We start from the raw sequence: 22,891 nt of genomic DNA, 5'->3' as shown, positions 1-22,891 counted from the left end.
TTCACCATAAAAATTGCAGTAAAGTCATTACTTTTCACTGCAAATTCTTATCACCACTCTGTACAGGACATCAGCACTGAAGAATCATAGTCAGAGAAGTTCACACTGAAGTTGGTATTGGGCTGTGGGGACTCTGATTCCAGCAGCTGCTATTGTATCACTAATTGGTTACAGACATCATGACCTTTTTATGCAATGTTGTGTATCAGTAAACTAAGTGAAATATGTTGATATATTAATCCTTTCATAAAAACTCTTCTTTCACATTAAAGGGCACATTGCTTTAAGATTAGGAAGATATTGCTAACAGAATAATAAAAAGAGAATACACGTACCTGCTTCATGGTAGTCAGAGTCTTCCGAGTAGAGTGTGATACTGCCTTCAAAGGCAATTGTATAGTTGTCCTTATTTGCTTGGCAGGTGAGCATGATGTCATGTTCTGTAAGGAGATCACAGTCCAAGGAGTCCACACTGAAGTTTGTATTGGGTAGTGGACACTCCTTCACAGGCGAAAACAGCAACTCTGACTTGCAAATGGACATTGTATCGGTGGAACCAGCTGAATCTTCTGCCTGAATAATCATAAAGTTAATCTTGTTAACATATGAGTAAAGTAAACAAGTTACAAATAATTAATATAAAAATATACTCAAGACAGTTCACAATAGTAATTACTGTAGATACTTATTAATACAGAGCATAAAATTTGAAGTCGAAAGGCATTATTTTTAGTCACTCTGAATACTTTGGTAATCACTAAGTTTATAACTCACAAATATAATCAAAGTTAATATTATTCCCCTTTCTTATATTAGTTTCTTCTACACAGAAAGAATATCCTTTCAACAGGAAAATATGTTTTGACATCTTCATATTATCTTTTCACAGAACAACAGGAAGGTGAATCATTTCACTCTCACTTTATTTTGGAGATGTGTTTACATGTGGGATACAATCCAGTCACCATTAACTTCTTCATTTTTAATATTAGCTCTTTAAAAGTCAGAAGATTACTTTGTTTTTTCTCGATGTCAGTTAATTGCTATAGTCATGAAACAAAACAACATTAAATCCTTTTAACAACTGTCAACTTTACCCAAAACTGAAATCTGAACTCGTGAAAAGTATCAAAGCAGTAATGGAAACAAGATTTCTAATACAAAAACAGGGTAACCTGGTGACTGGAAATTTTGTGCCGTGGTTTAGTACATATATTGTCATACAATTTTAAATAATAACATGTCGATATTGTTAAGCATCCTCAGGGCTTAAACCTGAATCCTTCCATTATCTATAAAAATGGATTTTAATGGACTGTTTTATAGATGCATCTAATGAGCACTTCAGTGGAGTGGCCAGTATATGAACAGTTCACTCTTTCAGCTAGTAAATAGGATAACTATGTTCACGGCAAGACATTGGAACATATGAAATCTTTAAACTACACTGAAGTCTTTCTTCAGGCTACATTAAAACCCTAACATCCTTAAGAAAGGTTGAAATACTATGCAGAATAGCACCATCCTAAATAGATGGCTATTGAATCATTCTTTCAAGTCAGTTCTATTAAATACCCTCCTTCAGAACATAACTGAAATTAGCTGTAATGAGCAGGATGTTCAAACAGTTCATAGGATCACACATTACGTCTGACATGTGATACATTTATAGCAATACCATCCTTAAGTTGATAGTATGAATCTCACACTTATTGATCACTTTAATTAAATATTACCTACCTCCACAGCCAAGCAATTAAATTTGGAATCAGAAAGATGTGCTATTAAGAGGTCAAAGATCCCAAATCTGGCAGTGAGTTTGAATTTGCCCCATGATTTTCTAGACACTCCACCCAAATACTGAGATACTCATTTCAAATCCTGGAGCTTTTGTCTACAATTTGAGAAGCTAATAATTATAGGTACAGGTTATCAGTTTCCACTTACACAAAAAGAAGTGACTGATGATTTTTTTTTAAAATCACTGTTCTCTTAAAGAAACTGAGTATTCAGACTTAAGGTCTAGGGGAATTCACTATTTTCAGTTCATTTCTTCAATAAATCTGTTCATACAAGTTCTGTCAATTCTAAAACAGAAAGGAGAGATATCACATGTGTACATTTACATGAGAATCTGGCTGTACATAGTCTAAGTTATACACAGTTCTGATCAGTACATGAACAAGACCTGTTAAAAAAAAATAAGCAAACTTCAAATGTACCAGCTGAATGCAATGTTTTAGCAGTTTCCGGTAAGTGGCATTGCATAGTGATATCCTTCCCAAGCAATTAGCCATTTGCCACATATTTTTGAAACAACTAGTTACTGGTTAGTTTACGAGTATGTAAAGACCATTCGTAGAATCTGTTAAATGGCAGTGAGAAAACGAGTCTTTTGTGCAAGCAGCCTCATACATGGCTGGTCCAATGAGTAAGCAGTCAGCACAAAAGGGATAGAGAGGGAGAGGGAACATAACATGATGTTGGTCTTGAAATAGAGATTGTGTCAAAATGTGAAAATGAAACAAGTTTTATTTTGAAAATAAAAAGCTCCATATTAAAATCTTGAAAACAAAAAACAAAATGGTAGACTCAAAGATGTCAGCTACATCATACCAGAGATTTTTGTGTGTGTTTTGCTGATCTGTCTTATACATAAAACAATATATAGGACCCTCAGAATGATGTTAACTTGTCAGCTTCCCTTTTGAGACTAACTGGGAGAAAGTGAAGGGCACATGCACTGCCAGGCTGTACTCTCTCTTGCGAGTGGTGTGATGCGTGACTATGCTTCACAGATTCTGTGAATCAACTTCAGAATATGTGTTGTGACTATTCTGAAAATTATGAACAGCAAATCAACATTTAATTCTGCTTCAAACTAGGGAAGGAATGCAAGCAGCTATACCACTGAGAATCAACTCTTTGCAGTGGAGTACAGAAGCCACTATCCCACTAGGGTACACAGCACATAACAAGACACAAAAATGGACATGGGCAGAGTAACTCTTCCACTGAACTCTCGAAGCACAGAAAAAAGGTTGCTTGGCCAAATGAATGAAGAGACCAATTGGAACATGCTGAAGGCAGGGTACGAGTGTGTTGCCAACCATGTGAGACAATGGATTCTTCTTGTCAGCAGGGTGGAGTCCAGGCTGGTGGTAGTATCCTCATATGGGGACGGTTCAGCTGTTCAGAAAGGATACAATGGGACTCCAGATACATCTAGCACTATGTAGCAGACCCCTTTCTAGAGCAAAACAACGCATTGACCCATTATTGTGGCTACTGTGGTCAATTGGTTCGATGTACACTGAATGGTTAAGAGGATGCTTGCCTTGTCCCTAAGGTCACCTTACCTCAACTCTACTGAGCACATCTGGGATGCTGTCAAGAGGGGTACACACGATTTGCACCATGCTTCCATCAGTCTCTTTACATTATGGGAGGCTGTGCAGTGGTCGTGGATTAATATAGCTCCCCAATGCTTCCAGTGTCTTGTGGAATCCGTGCATTCCACACTGCCCCTGTCAATACTTCCATTTACTGTGTTCATTATTTATTATGCCATTTTCCAATAAGGTAGGTCTAAAGCTTAAATATAAAAGCCTGGTGTTTTTGTAATTATTTTTTTGTATAATAATCCAGTATAATGACATTTCATATGCAGTTATTTTAATTTTTTATTTGATTATGAAAAATTAGGGCCTTCATTCTATTTCGGTGTCAGTTCTCCACAATTACTTGCACTGCATAAATAAGCATGATCATTTGTTTTTATGGCACATCTATGACTTCAAAACACTGAGTATTTTCTTTTGATATTCTTCAAGCAATCATCAGTGAATCAGTACACATAATTGTTTCTTTACAATTTTAATTTATTGTCCATAAAACTTTACAGACATCAGACAACTTCATGTCATACAATCTCTAATAAGAAATATACACAAGGGTATAGATTCAACTTAAATACAGTACAGCCGCCTCAATAATACGAGTTAATGTAGACCAAGACTGCCCCGGATACGCTAAAACTTGGATAAAACGGATGATAACTGAAAAACTGTGTTTTGATTAGTAACTGGACAAATTCATTACTCATCAGGCTAAATAGTATGAACATATCACGTTAATATGAACTGTAGACATTTCAAAATATAGTATGTATACATTTTTAAAACAACATGCAATACTGTACAGTACACTGAAAGCTTACAACTTTGTTAAATATACTATATAAATAAACAGTCCTCTTTCTCTTCTTGTCAACAAAAATCACTTTAACACCTAAATCACTAGCCGTTCTTTTAATTGGTTTTATCACGATCTGTTTAATAGCATTAAGCATATCTTCTATTGATACCATCACACATTTTCGTTTTCCAATCATTTAACCAACAGCTGACATAGTGATTACAGTATTGACAAATCAAGCCACAAAACAGCAATTGGATAGCAGTTAGTGACAACCACGAGCTGCGAATGAGGTGATCATGTTGCGTGTCCTGTCTGACACCGGTTAGAAGAGAAAGGTTAGACTCAAGCCATGAAAGAATTGAATTGTTTCACACTGATAGAAACATGATCATCATTACTTAATTTTTGATTGGGTTTAGATAATAGAGAATCTTGGTTAGTCTAGACTCAGATAATCAAGACTCTACTGTACAGCAAAATAAAGTACAGTCAGATTTTTACAGCTACTCTCATGAATAGGGCCTTCATTCTACTAGAGTTTCAGTTCTCAGCAATTAAGTAATGTTTTAATGTTAACCGAAAAAATTACCTTTCAGACTTAAGCAACATACTCAAAATTAACATACATTTTACATATGCACAATGGTTTAATCTTTTAGTATGGTGGAAATTTATGTGATAATCATTTCTTTTATGTTGCATAGAGGTGGAACAATTGTACGGTTCCTTGGCTAAATGGTCAGCACAGTGGCCTTCGGTTCATAGAGTCCTGGATATGATTCCCTGCTTGGCCAGAGATTTTAACCATGTTTAGTTAATTCCTCTAACTTGAAGGGTGGGTGTTTCTGACTGTCATAATAGATACAATTTTCACACAACACATCACACTATCAACAATCACAGAAATATGTAATGGAGAATACTTCCCTCTACATAGGGATGGTATCAGGAAGGGCATCTAGTCATAAAACTAGGCTTAATCAACATTAGTGCCTACTCCAGATAATTGGGAAAAGGCAAAGAAGAAATACTCTTTGTAGTTTATTCATTTACCTAGGTATATTGCATAGCCATTTATTACAATTTAAAACTGCTAATTATTCTTTCTTTTAAAACAGTGTTTTAACCCGGAAAAATGAAAAACGTCTGGCATGGCACGAAACATTCCTCTTACATACATGACATGTTCTGCCTATATTGGGCCTATTCTCATTCTTTCATTTCAAATGTTGATCAATATATGGTATGTTAACAATATTCTCCATACTGAATATTTATTTTTCATGACCACACCATAGTTGAATTTCAAATTCTCCATACGCTAAAGGTATTTTAAAATCATTACCTTTGTTCTGTGTGTACATTTCAGCATTTGGGAGTTATGACAACTAATCAAGTGATTTAGATTTTTTTTTTCCTTTGTAAAGACCACAGTGTATGCAGTCACCATAAATGATGTGGATACACTATGAGAATGAGTGTTCAATGCCTGTGATACAATCTAATATCCACTGATGAACTGACTTTTGTATACTTAATCCAAGATAAATATCAAGTATGAAGCAAAACTTTACACCGACAAAATTATGATTTTATTTGTATAGATCATTTGTTCCCTCTTACTAACATTGTTAGTCAGGGAGGGTATATGGAGCGTTCTTAAAAGGTTCCAATATTTACAGAAGAGGCAGCATGCAACAAACAAAGGAAAAAAGGTCCTATAAATATTGGTCACAAACCCAATGTCTTCAAGTTATGGTCCACTACCATCAGCGATCACCAAGTCTTTGATCTACGCTTCACGGCATGTGCTCGATGTGACCGTTATCCATTGCAATGCAGCCTTCCACACCAGGTCGCATGGAATCACACATTCTTTGTAACACCCCTGGATTTTGCCAGATTGTATCACAGGCATTGAACACTCATTCTCATAGTGTATCCACATTATTTATGGTGACTGCATACACTGTGGTCTTTACAAAGGGAAAAAAAAATCTAAAGGATTAAGGTCAGGAGAATGGGCAGGCCAAGGTATTGGCTCTCCCCGACCAATCCATTGCTCATGAAGTACACGTGTTAGGTGTCGCCCTAACCCTATGATGAAATTGGGCTGGCCCCATCATGCATGTACCACATTTGCTGTCGTTCCTGTAGTGGCACATTCTCCAGTAACACAGGTAATTGGTCCCCAAGGAAGGTACGATATGTAGGACCATACAATCTGTTGTAAAGAACGTAGGGACCTACCAATCTGACTCTGTGAATGCCTGCCCATAAGTTGATACTAAATTTATGCTGGTGTTGTCTCTCTTCCATGCTGATTTGCATGGGTATTATGAAAATTTACGATACCATCTCTTGTGAAACCCACCTTGTCTGTAAACAAAACCTTTGCTGTGAAATAGGCACAAGTTTGGAGAAACCAATGGCAGAAGTGCAATATGGTGGGCAGATCGAGTGGCAGCAGAGCTTGGATGCACTGCACGTGGTATGGATAGAGCACCTGTTCATGGAGGCTGTCCGGACAACACTTTCAGCAATACCTTCAGTTGCGGCTATTCTTCGACACTCATTCCAGGCTTGTCCTCCACATGCTCTAATACCCGTTGCTCCATATCAGCTGTGCAAATTGTTTGAGGTCTGCCACAATCACTTGTTCTGGTGCACAGAATCCCATTTCCAAAAGGCCTGGAACAGGGTACCTACTAAACAACTTTACAGATGGTGTGGGGCATGTTGGATATTTGTCAGCATATAGATTACGTGCCCTAGGTCACTTTCATTTACTTGCCCATAACAGAAGATCATATCGGCCCATTTCCCTGCTGAATAACAGGCCTTCATTACATGCTGTAAGGCCAGAGAAGAAAGACAAGAAAACAAATTACAGTACTGCAGTGTCACAACAAAACATGCATCGTTTGAGCACTACCGTACACCTGATGAAACTAACTTACTTGGCTGCAAGAGCAATATGGTCTATAGTACGCAGTGGAATACTTTACACTGACTAACGTGTTTTGTTCTTGCTTGATACAGTACAAATGCACACACATGATGCACGATGTACTGCATGAATTGTCTACGTACAATGGTTACACATTTGTTTTGTGACAAAGTGCTTGGAGTGTAAAATATGCCCCTCCTACATAATAAGACCATAACACAACAAGCTAGTACATTGACAACCAACGTTCAAGTAGTATTTCCGTCTATTGTTGCATATGAACCTCTATAAATTATTGGAACATCGTGATCATTGATAGAGGTGGTAGCGGACCATAACTCTGAAGATATTGGGTTTGTGACCAACGTTTACAGGACCTTTTTTCCTTCATTTCTTGAGTGCTGCCTCCACTGTAAATATTGGAATATTTTTCGAGGATAACCTGTATAACTAAATTACCACAAGTGGTCTCATTTTTGGGGAACATTGCAACAGCTCTTGTTCCATCATGAGTGCATCCATTTCACTGAGCTATGTCTCACTACTCTAATCTTTAAATTCATAACATATTTACTAGTATTCTATGACTAAATTTGGCTAACAAATAACTAAGACAAAAACATGCCAACAGCAAATTAAATCAATGCATTCACAAATAGGAAATACAACACAACAAAGTATTACAAGAACATCATGATACAAACTACTTTCAAACAATCCTCAAGCAGAGAAGGAAAAGAAAAAACATGATGGGCAAAATCTAGGAATATTAAGGATATGAGGAAAATGCAAAGAATTATTCATATTCTGCAAAGTAATTATATTACTGCACTGTATGCGCGAATGAAAATATAAAAATGTCTGCATCTGTCTGTAATTAAAGTTTTCAAACAATAAAATCATGAGATTATTACAAGCTCACGGCAATCCAAATTCCGATCACGTGCTGTTCTTATGCCGAATCACTGTCAAGAGTGCTGCATCACTCAAGGAATGAACACACAGTAAATGAAAATCTTTCCTATACCATAGTTGGTGGACCTGTTAGAATTATACTTTTTTTTCCTCCCCATTACATCACAATCATCAAACCAATTATGTTATGAATATGAATCATTAACTAGCAGTATTTTACAATATTAAGAATAGCAGTATGAAGAGAACAAAATGAAAAAGAGTGCGACCTTTCAATATGTCTTTGATGAAGAATGGTGGAAAGACAGGCAGGGATGGAAGACAAATTATCTCCAACCGAATCCAGGATCAAGTTGAGCTAAGGGAATAATAGTGAAGAGTGACAGCATTTACTGTATGTGTGTAGCCCAAAATGGTCTTAATTAGGAGAGTATGTGTTAAATGATGAGTGATCATAATGCTAATAACAATTCGTTGTAACACACTATGAGGATGAAAGTCTTTACTGTATGTATGTATGTATGTATGTATGTATGTGTGTGTGTGTGTGTGTGTATGTATGTATGTATGTATGTATGTTCAAACCTTATCCTGTTTCTCTACGGAGTTGGATATGAAGTGAGACAAATCTTCATAGCAAGTTTGTATGACCTGATATCCTTCCCAACGTCATCCTCATCAGAGGAGTTAACGAGATGAAGTGATTGATGCGACATATGATAGAAAGGGAAAGGGAGAAATTTGGTGCCGACACATAGCCTATTCCTGTCAAATAGAAGCAAAGGGGTCTACTCAAAGCTTAACGTCCCCATCTGACAGACAAATCACCATCAACAGCATCATATTCCCTCACTCCACATGAACACTGTGGAGAGGTTTGGAATTGAATCCAGGCTTTTGGCACGCAATTTAGTGATTATAAATAGTATACCACCACCATTCCTTCGCTGCCTGCCAACATTCTGATGGTGAAATATTTTTTCACCTATAGGACTCAAACCAGCTAACCATGGTGTCAGACCATACAGACTTGATACCTAACAATCACAGCCACCATATGGGCTAACGTCTTTACTGAATTAAAAAAATAAAAGTAAAGATGTAGATGTAATTTTGATCTTATTAGATCACTTACTGCATCTAGTTTCCTCCTGCATACATACATTTTCTACAGACTTTTACTCACTTACTTGTCATATATTTGGTAGGCCAGGTACAGTTGCTAGAGTTATTTTGTTTGAAATGCCTATCATGTATTCAAATTAGAAATAACAAACAAGGTGAAATTTTCGCTTAGTTTAATCTCTTCGTTTAAATTTTGATTTGCACAATTTTTAGCGACAGTAAAAGTTATTGAACAATGGTGAATGTTCTGTGAGAAATAAGGAATGTATGATTTACATTCTACATCCATATTTCTTATAAATGTACAACTAAAAATGTGGCTTTCTACTTCCAAATCTCTGTGGCTACAAACCAACCACTCACATGAACCACTGATCTCCCAATGCGATTACTTCTTTGTTGTTATTTTTTTACAAGAGGCCAGCACTGCAAGCTCAAGTCTGCAATGCTTTTGTAGCCATTGCATTTATTCTTTAGGTGTAATTTTGATCTTAGTAAGGTATCTATTGAGTCTAGTTTCCTTCTGCATACAATTTCTATAGGCTTTCTTACTCACTTATTAGTCATATATTTGGACATTTTTGTGAAGTATGCCATAATTCATCAACTTTTAATCACAAAATCTTCAATATTCTTTCAAAATTACAGCTGCTTTTAATTTCTCTGGTGTTTACTGATAGATTTTGTCAGTATGGATCAAACTACACTCATTTGCTTCCGCACAACATGTACATGCCCCAAACTACACCGCACAGTAAATGACTATCGACCGAAAAAATCATACCTTAACTGGGCGGCGATCTTCAGATGCCGTTCTGTGCATTACATCAGCAACCATGATCGCAACTTGTTCATTCATCATTCTACTTTAAAATAATATGTTCCCCTTTATATCCTACTTTTTGAGTTATCAGTTTTTATGTCATATGAAAGACATCTCATGGCCAAAAAGTTTGCACAACCTGGATGATTTTAGCAGAAAAATAAAATTTAAAATGAGCTTTAACAATCAGAAAGTCTGTTAATTTAGACCGCCAGTACACGGCATATAAGACAAAATTATATCTCCTCTAAAATCACTAGCATTTAAAGGAAACAGTATATTATAAACATAATTCAGGTAATTTTAATGTTGATGAATTAAATGATGAGAGAGTGTTAATATTTTAAAGAGTCAAACAATTTCAGATGTGAATGAACCACGTTAATGATACCAAAACAGTGCAGCTGAATGTACTTTTCTATGATCACCATAACCATCTTTGAAAAAATACTGTATGTACAAAGTGTGCTTACTTACTGACCAATGATATGAAAATCTTCAGGTCGACTAACAATGGATTAAGTATTCCTTAATGAACAAAATGTATTTTCTACTCTCCTCATAAGGAATAATCCTTATCTAGCTTTATTACATTTTATGAGAAATGCAATTAACTTATTAGTGACTGAAACAAAAGCATATCTGAAAATTAAAGAGAAGTGAGGGTACAAGGAGGAGACACAAACAGGCCTTTTGTGGAATAAACAGATATTTTTAAAAAGATTTTAAAAATTTATATTTTGGTACCACTGCAGCATTCTCCAGTTGTTAAACTGGAAAATTAATGAAGTCTACTTCTAAGATGCTGAAAATAAATTTTTAAAGAACCTTTTCTTTTAAGGTGTAGTACTGAAGGTGAATTCACCTTATTTGAGACCATCACACAATTCTTAAATTCAGAGCAGTGCCAGGAATGGAGGTAGACTAAGTTCACTAGAGAGCAATTATAAAGAGTTGCAAATTTATTATAATAACTTGAAATGCAAGCTAGTTCCTAAAATGTATGTTAAGATCATTCAGATCTATTATTGATCAAATTATATGCTGCCAACAGAATAAAATATTCAGCATTATAAAATGAGATTTAATGTTAAAGAGGAATTGCATCAAAACAAATAACAGTGACTAGGGGACTGGGTGTGAGTGATGTCTTCAACAGTAGAATTCATCACTGACACTCAGATCTGCAGGTGTCAGTACAAAAGACCTGCACTAGATATTATTATTATTATTATTATTATTATTATTATTATTATTATTATTATTATTATTATTATTATTATTATTATTATTATCATTATCATTATCACTGACTTCTGAGAAATTTTCTGAATCAAAATCAACTGATGATTTCAATGCAAGCATGATGTGAATGAAATATATTTTTAATTTTGATTTTTTCTATATGGACAAAATGTTAAAATTACTAGAAAAATGGACATAAAAGTCATATTCTGTATGTATGTAGTCCACAAAGAAACAAGCAAGACATAATTTCTCTCACTTTTCTTTTGCTATTCAGCATAACACTTGTTACAAAGTAACAATCATTCCTGATACAAAACATTTCGGAAGATTAAGTTTGTATAACACAAAATAACATTTAGATAAGCTATTCTAATAAATATGAGAGTGCTGCCTAGCAGTAACAGCATGCTCAATACACCCAGAATGACATGGGTCAATTACCTAGTCAAGAAAACAAAAATTTTAGAAGCAATTCTACTTCTGGTGAGGCACATGACCCTGGGCTTCATTCAGCCCACTTCAGAGATAGCACCAGGTTAATTCTTTCAGGCAATGGTAGTCAGGCACTGAGCTACCCCACTCTATCCCACAGTGTCATGGTTACAAATAATTGTACGTCTTTACATTCCACTCCTCCACAAGTCTTGATGACTTCACCGAAGATGGCAAGGGAGTTCTAATAAACACACTGTACCATGAATAACAAGTAGCTCAGAATCCACCCACATGATTGAATCCTGGCTTACACAAATATGAGTGTCAGTTTTAAGAACTGACTTTGTTCATGTTTTTTCATGTTGATTTCATAACCTAACATTAGTCACTGTTTATTTATTTATTACAATAAACAAGACAGATTTAAAACAAACATATTTTAATTATGCATCTCAAATTTTGATTAATGTTGTATGGTGTGAAATCACAAATATTGAAATAAAAATTAAAATATATTAATAACAGTTTGTATATTTACAATTAAGACCAGCAAGTCAAAAGTTGATATTAAATAGTGGTGCTTTTGTTTTTATTTTATTTTATCAGTAAGGATTAAATCGCTTGTAAACGTCCTAACCGATACATAAATAACTAATTATTATCAGGCAGATGGTAAATTCCTGGAGATTATGCTAATTTTACAGATGAAAAAGTTTTGAAATGTCTAAATACATTCTGTTTAATTATTTTATATACTGGTAATTCAGCAATAATTACATGGTATTAAAACCATGATATGATACTCAACTTTGAACAGAGCTACCAAAAGAGCAAAACAACAGAACTATGAAAGAAAATGTACTTGTCCATGGCCTGTTTGTTATCTTTGGGAAGGATGGAGAAGGATTAGAACATTCAAGAGCAGCAAGCATGCCAATGCGCACCTGTGAGCTGCTGTGGGGACTGATGGACGAATCAAAGTCAAACTTGGCCATCATGGAACCGGACACGCTGGCAAACATCTCGCCCTGACGCTCCGTCTGGTGATGAACGGGAGGGGGATAAACTTGTTAATGACAGCAACCACCACAGCACACAATATGCAAGCTATTAGCAACCAGTAACATACAAGCAGCTCTTCTTGGAACATGCCACACTATGTACAGACAGTACAAACATGCTAGCCATTCAGTCTCACAACTTAAAGGTTTGACCATTATTTTTTTACTTAAAAAATATGAACTATCTGAAATCTACCATTATTTCTCACACGGAATTTTTTCACATTCACTTGTAGAGAAGGAATACATAATATACATTAAATTAACACGTTCCCTTTCTTACACAATTCTTTTACTTTTCTGCATGGGATACAGCAAAAGCAATTTCAACGTCCTAGTGATAAAAACTGTCATCTCTGACAGAATCATTAGATGAAAATTAACCAGTACAAATTCAAAGTCTGTTGGAAATATGATGCTAGGAACAAGTTCTCTACTCACCACAAAGCCTAGACTTGATACCTTTGACTTGTCTGTTTACAAAACAGAAAAAGCATCTCTGGAATAAATAATTTATATTTGATAATCTACCCAAAACAAAGTTTAGGATTGATCAGAAGAATAAAATGTTACTTTCTATTGCTAAGGTATGATTCTTTTTCCTCTTATAAAAATGGTTATTAAAAAATTGTTAACTACAGTATGTGAAAAACAAAGGAAGTGAGTCTGATCAAATTAGTACATGGTACCTTAATGAATCCTATCTTGCCCTATCCCCAGAACAATGAAAAAGCTTCTCCTTTTAGATTGTTTCTCTTGAAGTATTTGAAACTCCTATTTAAGATATTAACAGGAATGTAGTTCACAAAACTCCTACATGTTAATTAACTGCATTCATAAAATGCATTTTATGACAGTGAAACTTCTCCTTAAGGACACTCCCAAGATATGGAGATACCCAAAATACAGACAGATTTTCATGTCCCAACTGAAATAATATAGAAATTATTATAAAATCAACTCTTGTTTACAAACACTCAGATATGGACATGGACAGCCATGAGACCTAAAGCTCACATTATCTCTTGGCTATAGACAGAACTGTAATTTTAAGATCTAATACACTGAACTTTGTGTTACAAAATTAGAAAAATTCGTTTTGAGGACTGTACAAAAACAGACAATATTGAAAAGAAGACAATAAGGGTTCCATAGTAATGTACTTACTAGCCCAACTGCCTAGCCCTCCAGTAAACCAATTTTTTGTCACCATACAACCTTGCCACACTCCCTTTGGAGTGGTGAAGCTGAGATACGTCTTCTCCCTCAAAGGTAATTAGGAACGAGTTCAGTCTTGTCTGGGATTCACAAGAGAGACGAGTGAAAAGAAAGTACTCGGCAAAGTACAACAATATATTATCAAAAGCGGGCGAATAAAGAAAGTCATAAAATGTTGTCTGACTAATGGGTTTGAAGTTCAGTTACCATGAACAATTCGACACCTACTGTCACTTTATTTTTATCTTCATTCACTTGTCAGTTGCTTTGTCTCGAGTGCCATGGTATCTAAATTTAAAAGTTTGACAATCCGTGAAAAAGTTGAAGTTACTGAGTGTGTGTCCTGCATGCAGTGTCCATGTGCTTGCAAATGAATTCTGTGTAAGAAAGGCACAAATACACATAGTTTTGCAGCAGAAAGACATATTAAGGCAGTGATAACTGTGATAACAAGAGGAAAAACAAGCTTCCAAGTGAAGGAATACATAATGTATTTTATTCATTTTCAGTTGGATTGGGCACCCTTCCTACCAAAAAGCAGGTCACTTCCCAGAAGCAGATAAATTGTTTTATCCCTTTGATGCCCATACGGAGAGGTTTCACTGTCTAATAATAACTTTTGAAATGGAATGTAATGATATCTTCGAGTGTATAAATCTCCAAGGGGATCTCAAGCTCTAAATACTCCACTCCTCTGAATTAATTTCACTAATACAGTATATATTTTTCAAACCCTATGAATGACAGAATTAAAGCGAGCATTTAAATAGACTATGTTTATCTGCAATAGTTCCTGTAAACTGTCTGTATGTTCTGGCTACTGAGATATTGATAATATTATATAAGACATCCTGTCTTGAGAGATTTCTGTAATTATTCACAGTATGACACAAAGGATGGCTTTACCACCATTTTCACTCAAAAATGTTGAACCGTTTATCCATTTCTGAAGGCTACAGAAGTCTCTCAATTTATACTCACAAATAAACTATTATATACAATACTTATCTGCTTATATCACTGCACCACCCCTTGGTCTGCTCGACTATTAATTATTCTATTAGGAATGCACTTGAGAAAATTCTTTCACACTGTTAACTACTTATGCAAACAAAACAAAAAGAAAGCAAGAATTTAGTAAAGAATGATATACTATATAGAGTGAAATGTTCTGTTACAAATGTTTAATATTTTTAGGAGGACTAGACTAGACTACTTCACAACAAGATTAATTTATAAACACAACTACATCCAAACAGCAAAAAACATGCAATTTTTGGGTATCAACTTAATACAAATATCCTGACAACTCACTTTTCAAATTATAATACTGAAAAATAATTTCAGATCAAAATGAAATTTAAGATAAGATAGTACAAATACATCACATAACACATACACAATAGACATTGCAAAGCCACAAGTGTAGTAAGAATTACTGCAGATTATCTTCATACAGACGTTACACGACACAAATGGTTACAATGGTTAAATTGCGGTCTAGGAAAAATGTCAGATGATTATAATTATAAAAACCACAACAATGAAACTGATATTGGTATTTGATGGTTAGTAATATTTATTGATCAGTTAACTGTCTGCTTCTTCAATGAGCAGTTCATAACTGGAGACATGAGTATAATATTCCAACACCATTATACAAAGTGGTTCAAATATAATCCTGAGACCAACTGTTATGTCATCACACAACCTTGCCAAACAGGTTAATCCCTTTGGAGTGGTGAAGCTGAGGTACCTCCTCTCCCTCAAAGGTAATTAGGAATGGGTTCAGTCTTGTCTGGGATTCACAGAAGAGATGAGTGGAAAGAAATTGCCAGGCAGAGGACAACAACATATCAACTTTCTTATCGAGAAAGAGGTCTAGCCATCAGAAATTTCATGCTTGAGTCTTGCCAGCCAATGAGAGAGTTGTGCCATTGCAGTTCTCCAAAACTCAAGAACCATGTAGAACAATCTTGGCTGGGAAAGTAATGGGAACATTCTATAGGTACTGAAAGGGAGTAATCCACAATGATTTTTTTCAGGAAAGCAGGATCATCAATTGAGAATATTACTCTGAAATTTTACCAGAAGGGAACAATAAGATCCAATCCAAGAGGAAAACAGGAGGAAATTGGTTTCATTCTTCTAGGATAATACAACACCTCACGCTGTAAGAAACTCCGTGAACATCATCAAGAAACTAAAGTAAGACTTCCTGTCCCAACCAGCTTACAGTCCAGCTTATGGGCACTAAGTGATTTTTACTTGTTTGAGAGACCTAAAAGTGAAGGACCAAATGTGTGGTTTGAGGATAACAATGCTGTCTTCACCAGTGTTCTTAATTGGGTACCCAATCAAAAGACTTTAAGCCAGAACATTTGCCAGAATGTTAGGAAAAAGTACAAAAGATAATGGGGACTATGTTGAAGGAGATTAAACAAAATAAGCAAGAGTGTAGTGAGGCTTTTATAAGTTTTGATTTTATTAGAACTGCCTTGTATGCTTGTACAGTAACAATTATAGGAAGATTGAATGGGATAAATAATACCATCCAGCATGAAATTCTTTTATTTGAAGAAATTATTAAGATTTACTATTCTTTATTTTAGAGCTTCCGTGGCTCAGGCGGCAGTGCGCCGGTCTCTCACCACTGGGTTCCGTGGTTCAAATCCCGGTCACTCCATGCGAAATTCATGCTGGATAAAGCAGATGCAGGACAGGTTTTTCTTCGGGTACTCCAGTTTTCCCTGTCATGTTTCATTCCAGCAACACACTCCAATATCATTTTATTTCATCTGTCATTCATTAATCATTGCTCCAGAGGAGTGCGACAGACTTCGGCAGCTGGCACAATTACTATCCTTGCCGCTAGATGGGGCTTCATTCATTCCATTCGTGACCCGGTTGAATGACTGGAAGCAGGCTGTGGATTTTCATTTTCACTATTTTTTATTTATTTAAAAAACTGTGATAAGCGAGTTAAGTGTTTCCAAACCAACTTAAGAATTGAATGGTATCCTGTTTACTATAGTAAATCTGGAACAGTAACTCAAGCACAAAATCAAATCATTGAGTTGGAAAAAAAAAAAAAGTTAAAAGTAAGGGGTAAAAAATTAATTCAACTGGACAGTGCTGCTAACAAGAAGAGAGTGGGCCATGGGATTAGGGGACTGGATAAAGAAAACAGGGCATGTACTGACTGTGGAATTAGTGATGCAATTACAAAGACAAGGTTGAAGGATCCACCTAAACATACTGAAGATTAAAGGAGAACGGCCAGCCAAAGTAGCATTATTACATAAAAGTAATGGTGAAATTACCCAGTCATAAGAGCCAAACAATGGTCTGGCTCCTTGGCTGAATGAATAGTATGGTGTCCTTTATTTCTGAGAACCCCGGGTTTGATTCTCGGCCAAGTCGGGGATTCTTAACTGCATGTGGTTAATTCCTCTAGCATGGGAACTGGGTCTTTGTGTTTACCTTAATACATCTATCTCTCTTCATTTACGCACAATACAACACAGCACACAACACTACCAACCACCACAGAAAAACACAATAGAGAATATATCCTTCTACATAGGGCTGGTGTCAAGAATGGCATCTATGCGTAAAACTGGGACCGATAACCCTTCTGATGCTCGGCATTGGTGATTTGGACCTTTTGGAATTTTGACAAGCCTCTCTATCCTCTGGTATGCATTTTTGATCATTTTTTAATTGTTTATTGCCCGTATGTCATGACACTGAGAAAGAAAGTTTCTGCACTTTTTTGTTCTACAATTTGCTCTAATGTTCACAATTTGTTTTTGCTGTATATTTGTAGAACTCGCTGAAAATAATCAAATGATACCTCAAATGACATGCTACCACACCAGATTCCAGAACTACACTATTAGCTGTGAGGCACAGCAATTTCATTACATGAAGATGGTGGCGCTACTGCATCACCTGATGATGCCATATACTGATGTTGGATTCTTGTTGCTGGGTATAGCACCAATGAACTTCCAAACACTGTCAATGCACAAGTTGTCAAGAAATTATTGATTTTAAGACTTTCATATTTTCGTAACCTCCTTTAGTCTAAGTATGGTTCCGAAGCTAGACTCATTCTACGTCAAAACATACATCCTCCCCAGCCTTCAAAATGATATGATTAATTCTGTAGTGTAAACATCTGGCAATCTTTCAAGCCCATAATATCTAATTACATCCAGTATTATTAGAAAGACCCATGGATTAGATGGTTAGAATTAACTTTATAAAACTGTAACTCTAATTCAAAATATCCATCAAGGAAGTTTGTGTTAGACAAATTGGAATCAAAAAATATTTTCCCCCAGGTATTTCTACTGTTCCTTATAAATTTCAATCCAGCAAGGTGCTATGAATGTCCTGATTACATATGTATGCAAGGTTGAAAATTCAAATTGGAATTCGAAGTTTGCATTATTAAAGGTTTCCACAATCTGAAACACCTTTGCCACGACATGTGTGTCAAGTTGTATAAAAGAGTATTTATGTTGTTTATCCATATTATTTAAGTCATGTTGACAGTAGTATAATACTTAATGTACATGAATTCTGAAACAAACACGCATTCAGTATAGAACATTAATATTGTACTGCTCCCTTTCCAAAAGATCTACAGCTGCTCCCACCACCATTTTCACCTCCACCAAGGCCATCACCAAATACAGTGGCTGTACACTATTCTGCATTTTTGTTTCAATGTACTCATATAAACATTCAAATGTGATATTAATTATATCGCTATCCCAAGTGATATTTATTTTTTTCATTTCATACAGTGCCACAAACTCAAGGATTCAACATGCTATAACCCCATGACTCATATGTAATTGTTTTACTCTACCTGTAGATACCCCATTAAATCTACTGTCTGATCTTTGTGCTGAGATGTTATGTGCTGTTTCATTTGATTTAAAAACCAGTAGACCTGCTGAGAATAATGAATAGCTGAGCAGCATATAATCTGTGAGGAGAAAACAAAATTCTATAAAATAAATTGAAAGTGGCATGAAAGAACATTCGAGACAGGAATGAAAGAAAAAGTTGGAAGAGAATTAAGTACAGCTGAACTAATGAAGACTCAAGTTTCTTCCTTGATTTACGTTTCTCTCAATGATCATAACAAGAAAATTAAGACAAAGGCATTTACATAGAAACTGGCATACAAAATAATATTGCAAATGGAACGGTGAGAATACAAAACTGAAATATGAAGGATGGGTAAAAAAGACACAAGGAAATTCTATAAATGTAATGAATTAATTTATAATAATCAGCAATTTGTTCGGAATATCCAATATTTCTCTACAAGTCTTAGAGTCACAGTTTCCATGCAAACCTTCAAAACAATACAGCAATGAAAATTAGAATGTAGTAGTGTATCTATATATATAAAATAAGAGTTTTGTCTGTACATTGCTCAAATTTAAAAAGGATGGTATTTCTGTATCGGTCGTGTCCGCAGTAACAAGGAAATGCACTTTTTAATTTTCCGTAATTTCTGTCTGTATGTATGTATGTACACGCATCACGAGAAAACGGCCGCAGGGAATTTAATGAAAATTGGTATGCAAAGTCGGGGAATAAGTCGCTACAATCTAGGCCACAAATAATTTTATTCGCGCTGAGTGAAATGGTAGTTTAGGGGAAGGCCTAAAATTTAATTCTCAAATATTTATGTTATTAGTGGTCGTATCTTAATGAAAATCAGTATGCAGAGTCAGGATAATAAGTCTATATAATCTAGCCCACAAATAATTGTATTCACGCTGTATGAAATGGTAGTTTAGGGGAAGGCCTAAAATTTAATTCTCAAATATTTGTTATTAGTGGTCGTATATTAATGAAAATTGGTACCCAAAGTCGGGGAATAAGTCGCTACAATCTAGGCTATACATAATTGTATTAACGCTGAGAAAAATGATAGTTTAGGGGGAGGCTTAAAATTTAATTCTCAAATATTTCTTATTTGTGGTTGTATCGATAAATACTGCAAAACTAAAGTTATATAGTATAAAATTTCCGATCATTTATGTCTTGTACATTGTTACCGACTATGATCACAGAGATATTCATGATTTGGATTTTTGTTACTAAGTCCATATCAGCGCCGAGTCACGAGAATATGGGTAAGCAGAATTGAATGAAAATCTGTATGTAAAGTCGGAGAATAAGGAACTACACTCTACGCTATAAATAATTTTATAAGACGTCCTAATATCACAGAGTTGAAAGAAAACTAAATGTGAAGGCCTACAATATAGAAAGCTCATAAAATTGATCAACAATAACATTACATTGACCATTGTTTGTTGTGATGTGCTTTGTGTCTTCTGTTGCCACTCCCGATAGGTAGGATTACTGCTGCGTACCGAGTGTCTTTTTTATTCGCTTTACGTCGCACCGATGCAGATAGGTCTTACGGTGACGATCGGATAGGAAAGGGCTAGGAGTATGAAGGAAGCGGCCTTGGTTTTAAATAAGGTACAGCCCCAGCATTTGACGGGTGTGAAAATGGGAAGCCAAGGAATACCATCTTCAGGGCTGCCGACAGTGGAGTTCGAATCCACTATCTCCTGGATGCAAGCTCACAGCTGCGTGCCCCTAACCACATGGCCAACTCGCCCAATCGTACCGAGTGTAACAGCCTGCCTGAATATTGGCAGGAAGTAGCTGGGGAGTTAGATAACTTTCTTTTTTAGCATACCATTCCTCTGGTTCATAAATTTTCTGATACTACTGGTACATAACACACTGTTTCATAATAGCATTCGAGCTATTCAATCCCTATTCTGAGGCACTGATTGGAATGAGCAGTTTGCGTATTTCACAGAACAATAGCACAGCAGTGTTCACGGCTGTCTGCGGCCTGGTCATTCCAGCTCTGGAACTTTGGACTGTTAGATCGGCACCATAGTACTCAAAATGGAAATTCTAAGTTCCCATGGAGGGAATTAGATATTTTTCCACCAATAGAGCATATCAAAAATCTGATCAAAAATTAGATGTTGGCTTTTCAGGCGTTTGCTCTATTAACCAGCGTTTCGTCTAGCGTCAGACCTAAGACGAAACGCTGGTTAATAGAACAAACGCCGGAAAAGCCAACATCTAATTTTTGATCAGATTTTTGATATGCTCTATTGGTGGAAAAATATCTAATTCCCACCATGGGAACTTAGAATTTCCATTTGGAATTGCTAGGCGGGCATTAATTCCATTGTGGAGTTTTATCTCCCGTATGCAGTTATCAGACTGTGCCTCTTAAATACGCTTCTGATAAGTTCACCTGCATACACCCAGCGTCAGTGGGTAGGGTCTGACAAATCCCACTCTGACGAGTCTAGTGTCAGACCTAAGACGAAACGCTGGTTAATAAGAGCAAACGCCGGAAAAGCTAACATCTAATTTTTGATCAGACCGTAGTACTCTTCGTTAAAAAGTGAGAAAATGTACTGTTTTTCATTTGATCGAATATTTTATATGATAACATTGCTTTGAATCCCTACATTCCTACTGACGTGTTTGTAACGACCTATGTTGACTTTAGTTAGGAAATCCACAAAGTCAGTCTTTCTGAGAATCCCGTAGCGAAGCACGGGTACATCAGCTAATTAATGTAATAAAGTTATCTAATAAGTCACTAATTTTATGTCCCGTTAATGACTTTTACCGAGATGCCAGAATTTTGTTCTGCAAATGTTCTTTTATCTGTCAGTAAGTGTACCAAAGTCTACCTGTCAAGCTCTGCCCAGAAGGCCAGTGTTTTAGCATCTGGGTCACTCAGCCCAGCAACAGAATTTTCTGAATGGTACATGCTTCCTAAACATAACTTCAGATATTGCAAATAGTTTCACACTTTTGCAAAGTCTCTCTTAACTTTCAAATTCTGGATCCAAGAAGGGTAATGCAAACTGAAACTCTTGAACATTACATGCAGACATCGGCAGGAACAAGTGACTATAATATGTATATAATCCACCATCCTTTCAGTTATAGCACAGCATACCACATCAATCAGTATAAACTTGGAGTTAATTTCACTTCAATTCAGAATTTCATTCAGAAATTACTTTCACGCATCTTTTCAGTCTAAAAAGTACAAAACAGAACCCAGACCATGTAATTATTACATTTCTGATGGGTTATTTTTAAAATTACTTTCACATGATAATGATGGTGATGATGGTTTGAGTAGAAATAGAATAGGTCACAATTTAACTAATTTATCATTGTATTCCGGCACAGATTCTGTCATTCTATGCTGTATGTAATCAAGTTCATCCATCACAATCTGGGTTCTCCTAGATCTCTCCTTCGATTTGTAATTCCATAGCTTGCTTTGGCATTCTTTCTTCTTCCGATCATGTAATATGTCTTAACTAAAAGAGTCAGCTTTTCTTCGTCTAATCTCACCTTCATTTCTTTCTGTGTGTTAATTTCTTATTAACTCTTTTTTTCTCAGTTTATTTGTCAGGTCATTCCTGAGGAGTCCCCGGACATGAAGAAGGAATTTTGCTCAATCCAAAGCTTATCATGACCAGATCGACTATATCAGTGAAGCATATTATTTTTAAAGGCTAAAAAGATGAATTGCATAGTACTTGTTGTCCAAAAGCAAGCAGGGTAATAACTCCAAATATATCCAATATTCCATATGGAAAAACGAGATGCAGACAATATTGTGGTCTGGGTAACAAACAGCAAAGAAGTACGATGTACTGAACAAGAAAATTGAAAAGTATGGTATGGAAATCAGCGCAGAGAAAAGGAAGACCATGGTGATAACAAGAAGAGGAAAACTAGGGGATAGGCATTGTAAAAAATTGGTGGTCAAGGCCTTGAAAATTGTGGACAGTTTAAAATACCGTGTTTACGCAA

General features: G+C 35.8%; 1 protein-coding gene across 1 annotated transcript in view; it reads right to left on the bottom strand.

The window, feature by feature from the left end:
* LOC136884906 (serine-rich adhesin for platelets) overlaps positions 1-22,891 on the bottom strand; it is a 272,783-nt gene that overhangs the window by 51,559 nt on the left and 198,333 nt on the right. Inside the window, exons 5-6 of the mRNA XM_067157214.2 lie at positions 12,641-12,736; positions 330-573 (exon numbers count right to left, since the gene is read on the bottom strand). Of these exons, the coding sequence (XP_067013315.2) occupies positions 330-573; positions 12,641-12,736 (340 nt within the window). The remainder of the gene's footprint in view (positions 1-329; positions 574-12,640; positions 12,737-22,891) is intronic.

This window comes from Anabrus simplex, chromosome 1 (genome assembly GCF_040414725.1).
Source record: "Anabrus simplex isolate iqAnaSimp1 chromosome 1, ASM4041472v1, whole genome shotgun sequence".
Lineage (NCBI taxonomy): Eukaryota > Metazoa > Arthropoda > Insecta > Orthoptera > Tettigoniidae > Anabrus > Anabrus simplex.
The sequence above is the reverse complement of the archived record's forward strand: the minus strand, read 5'-3'. Positions and strand labels throughout refer to the sequence as shown.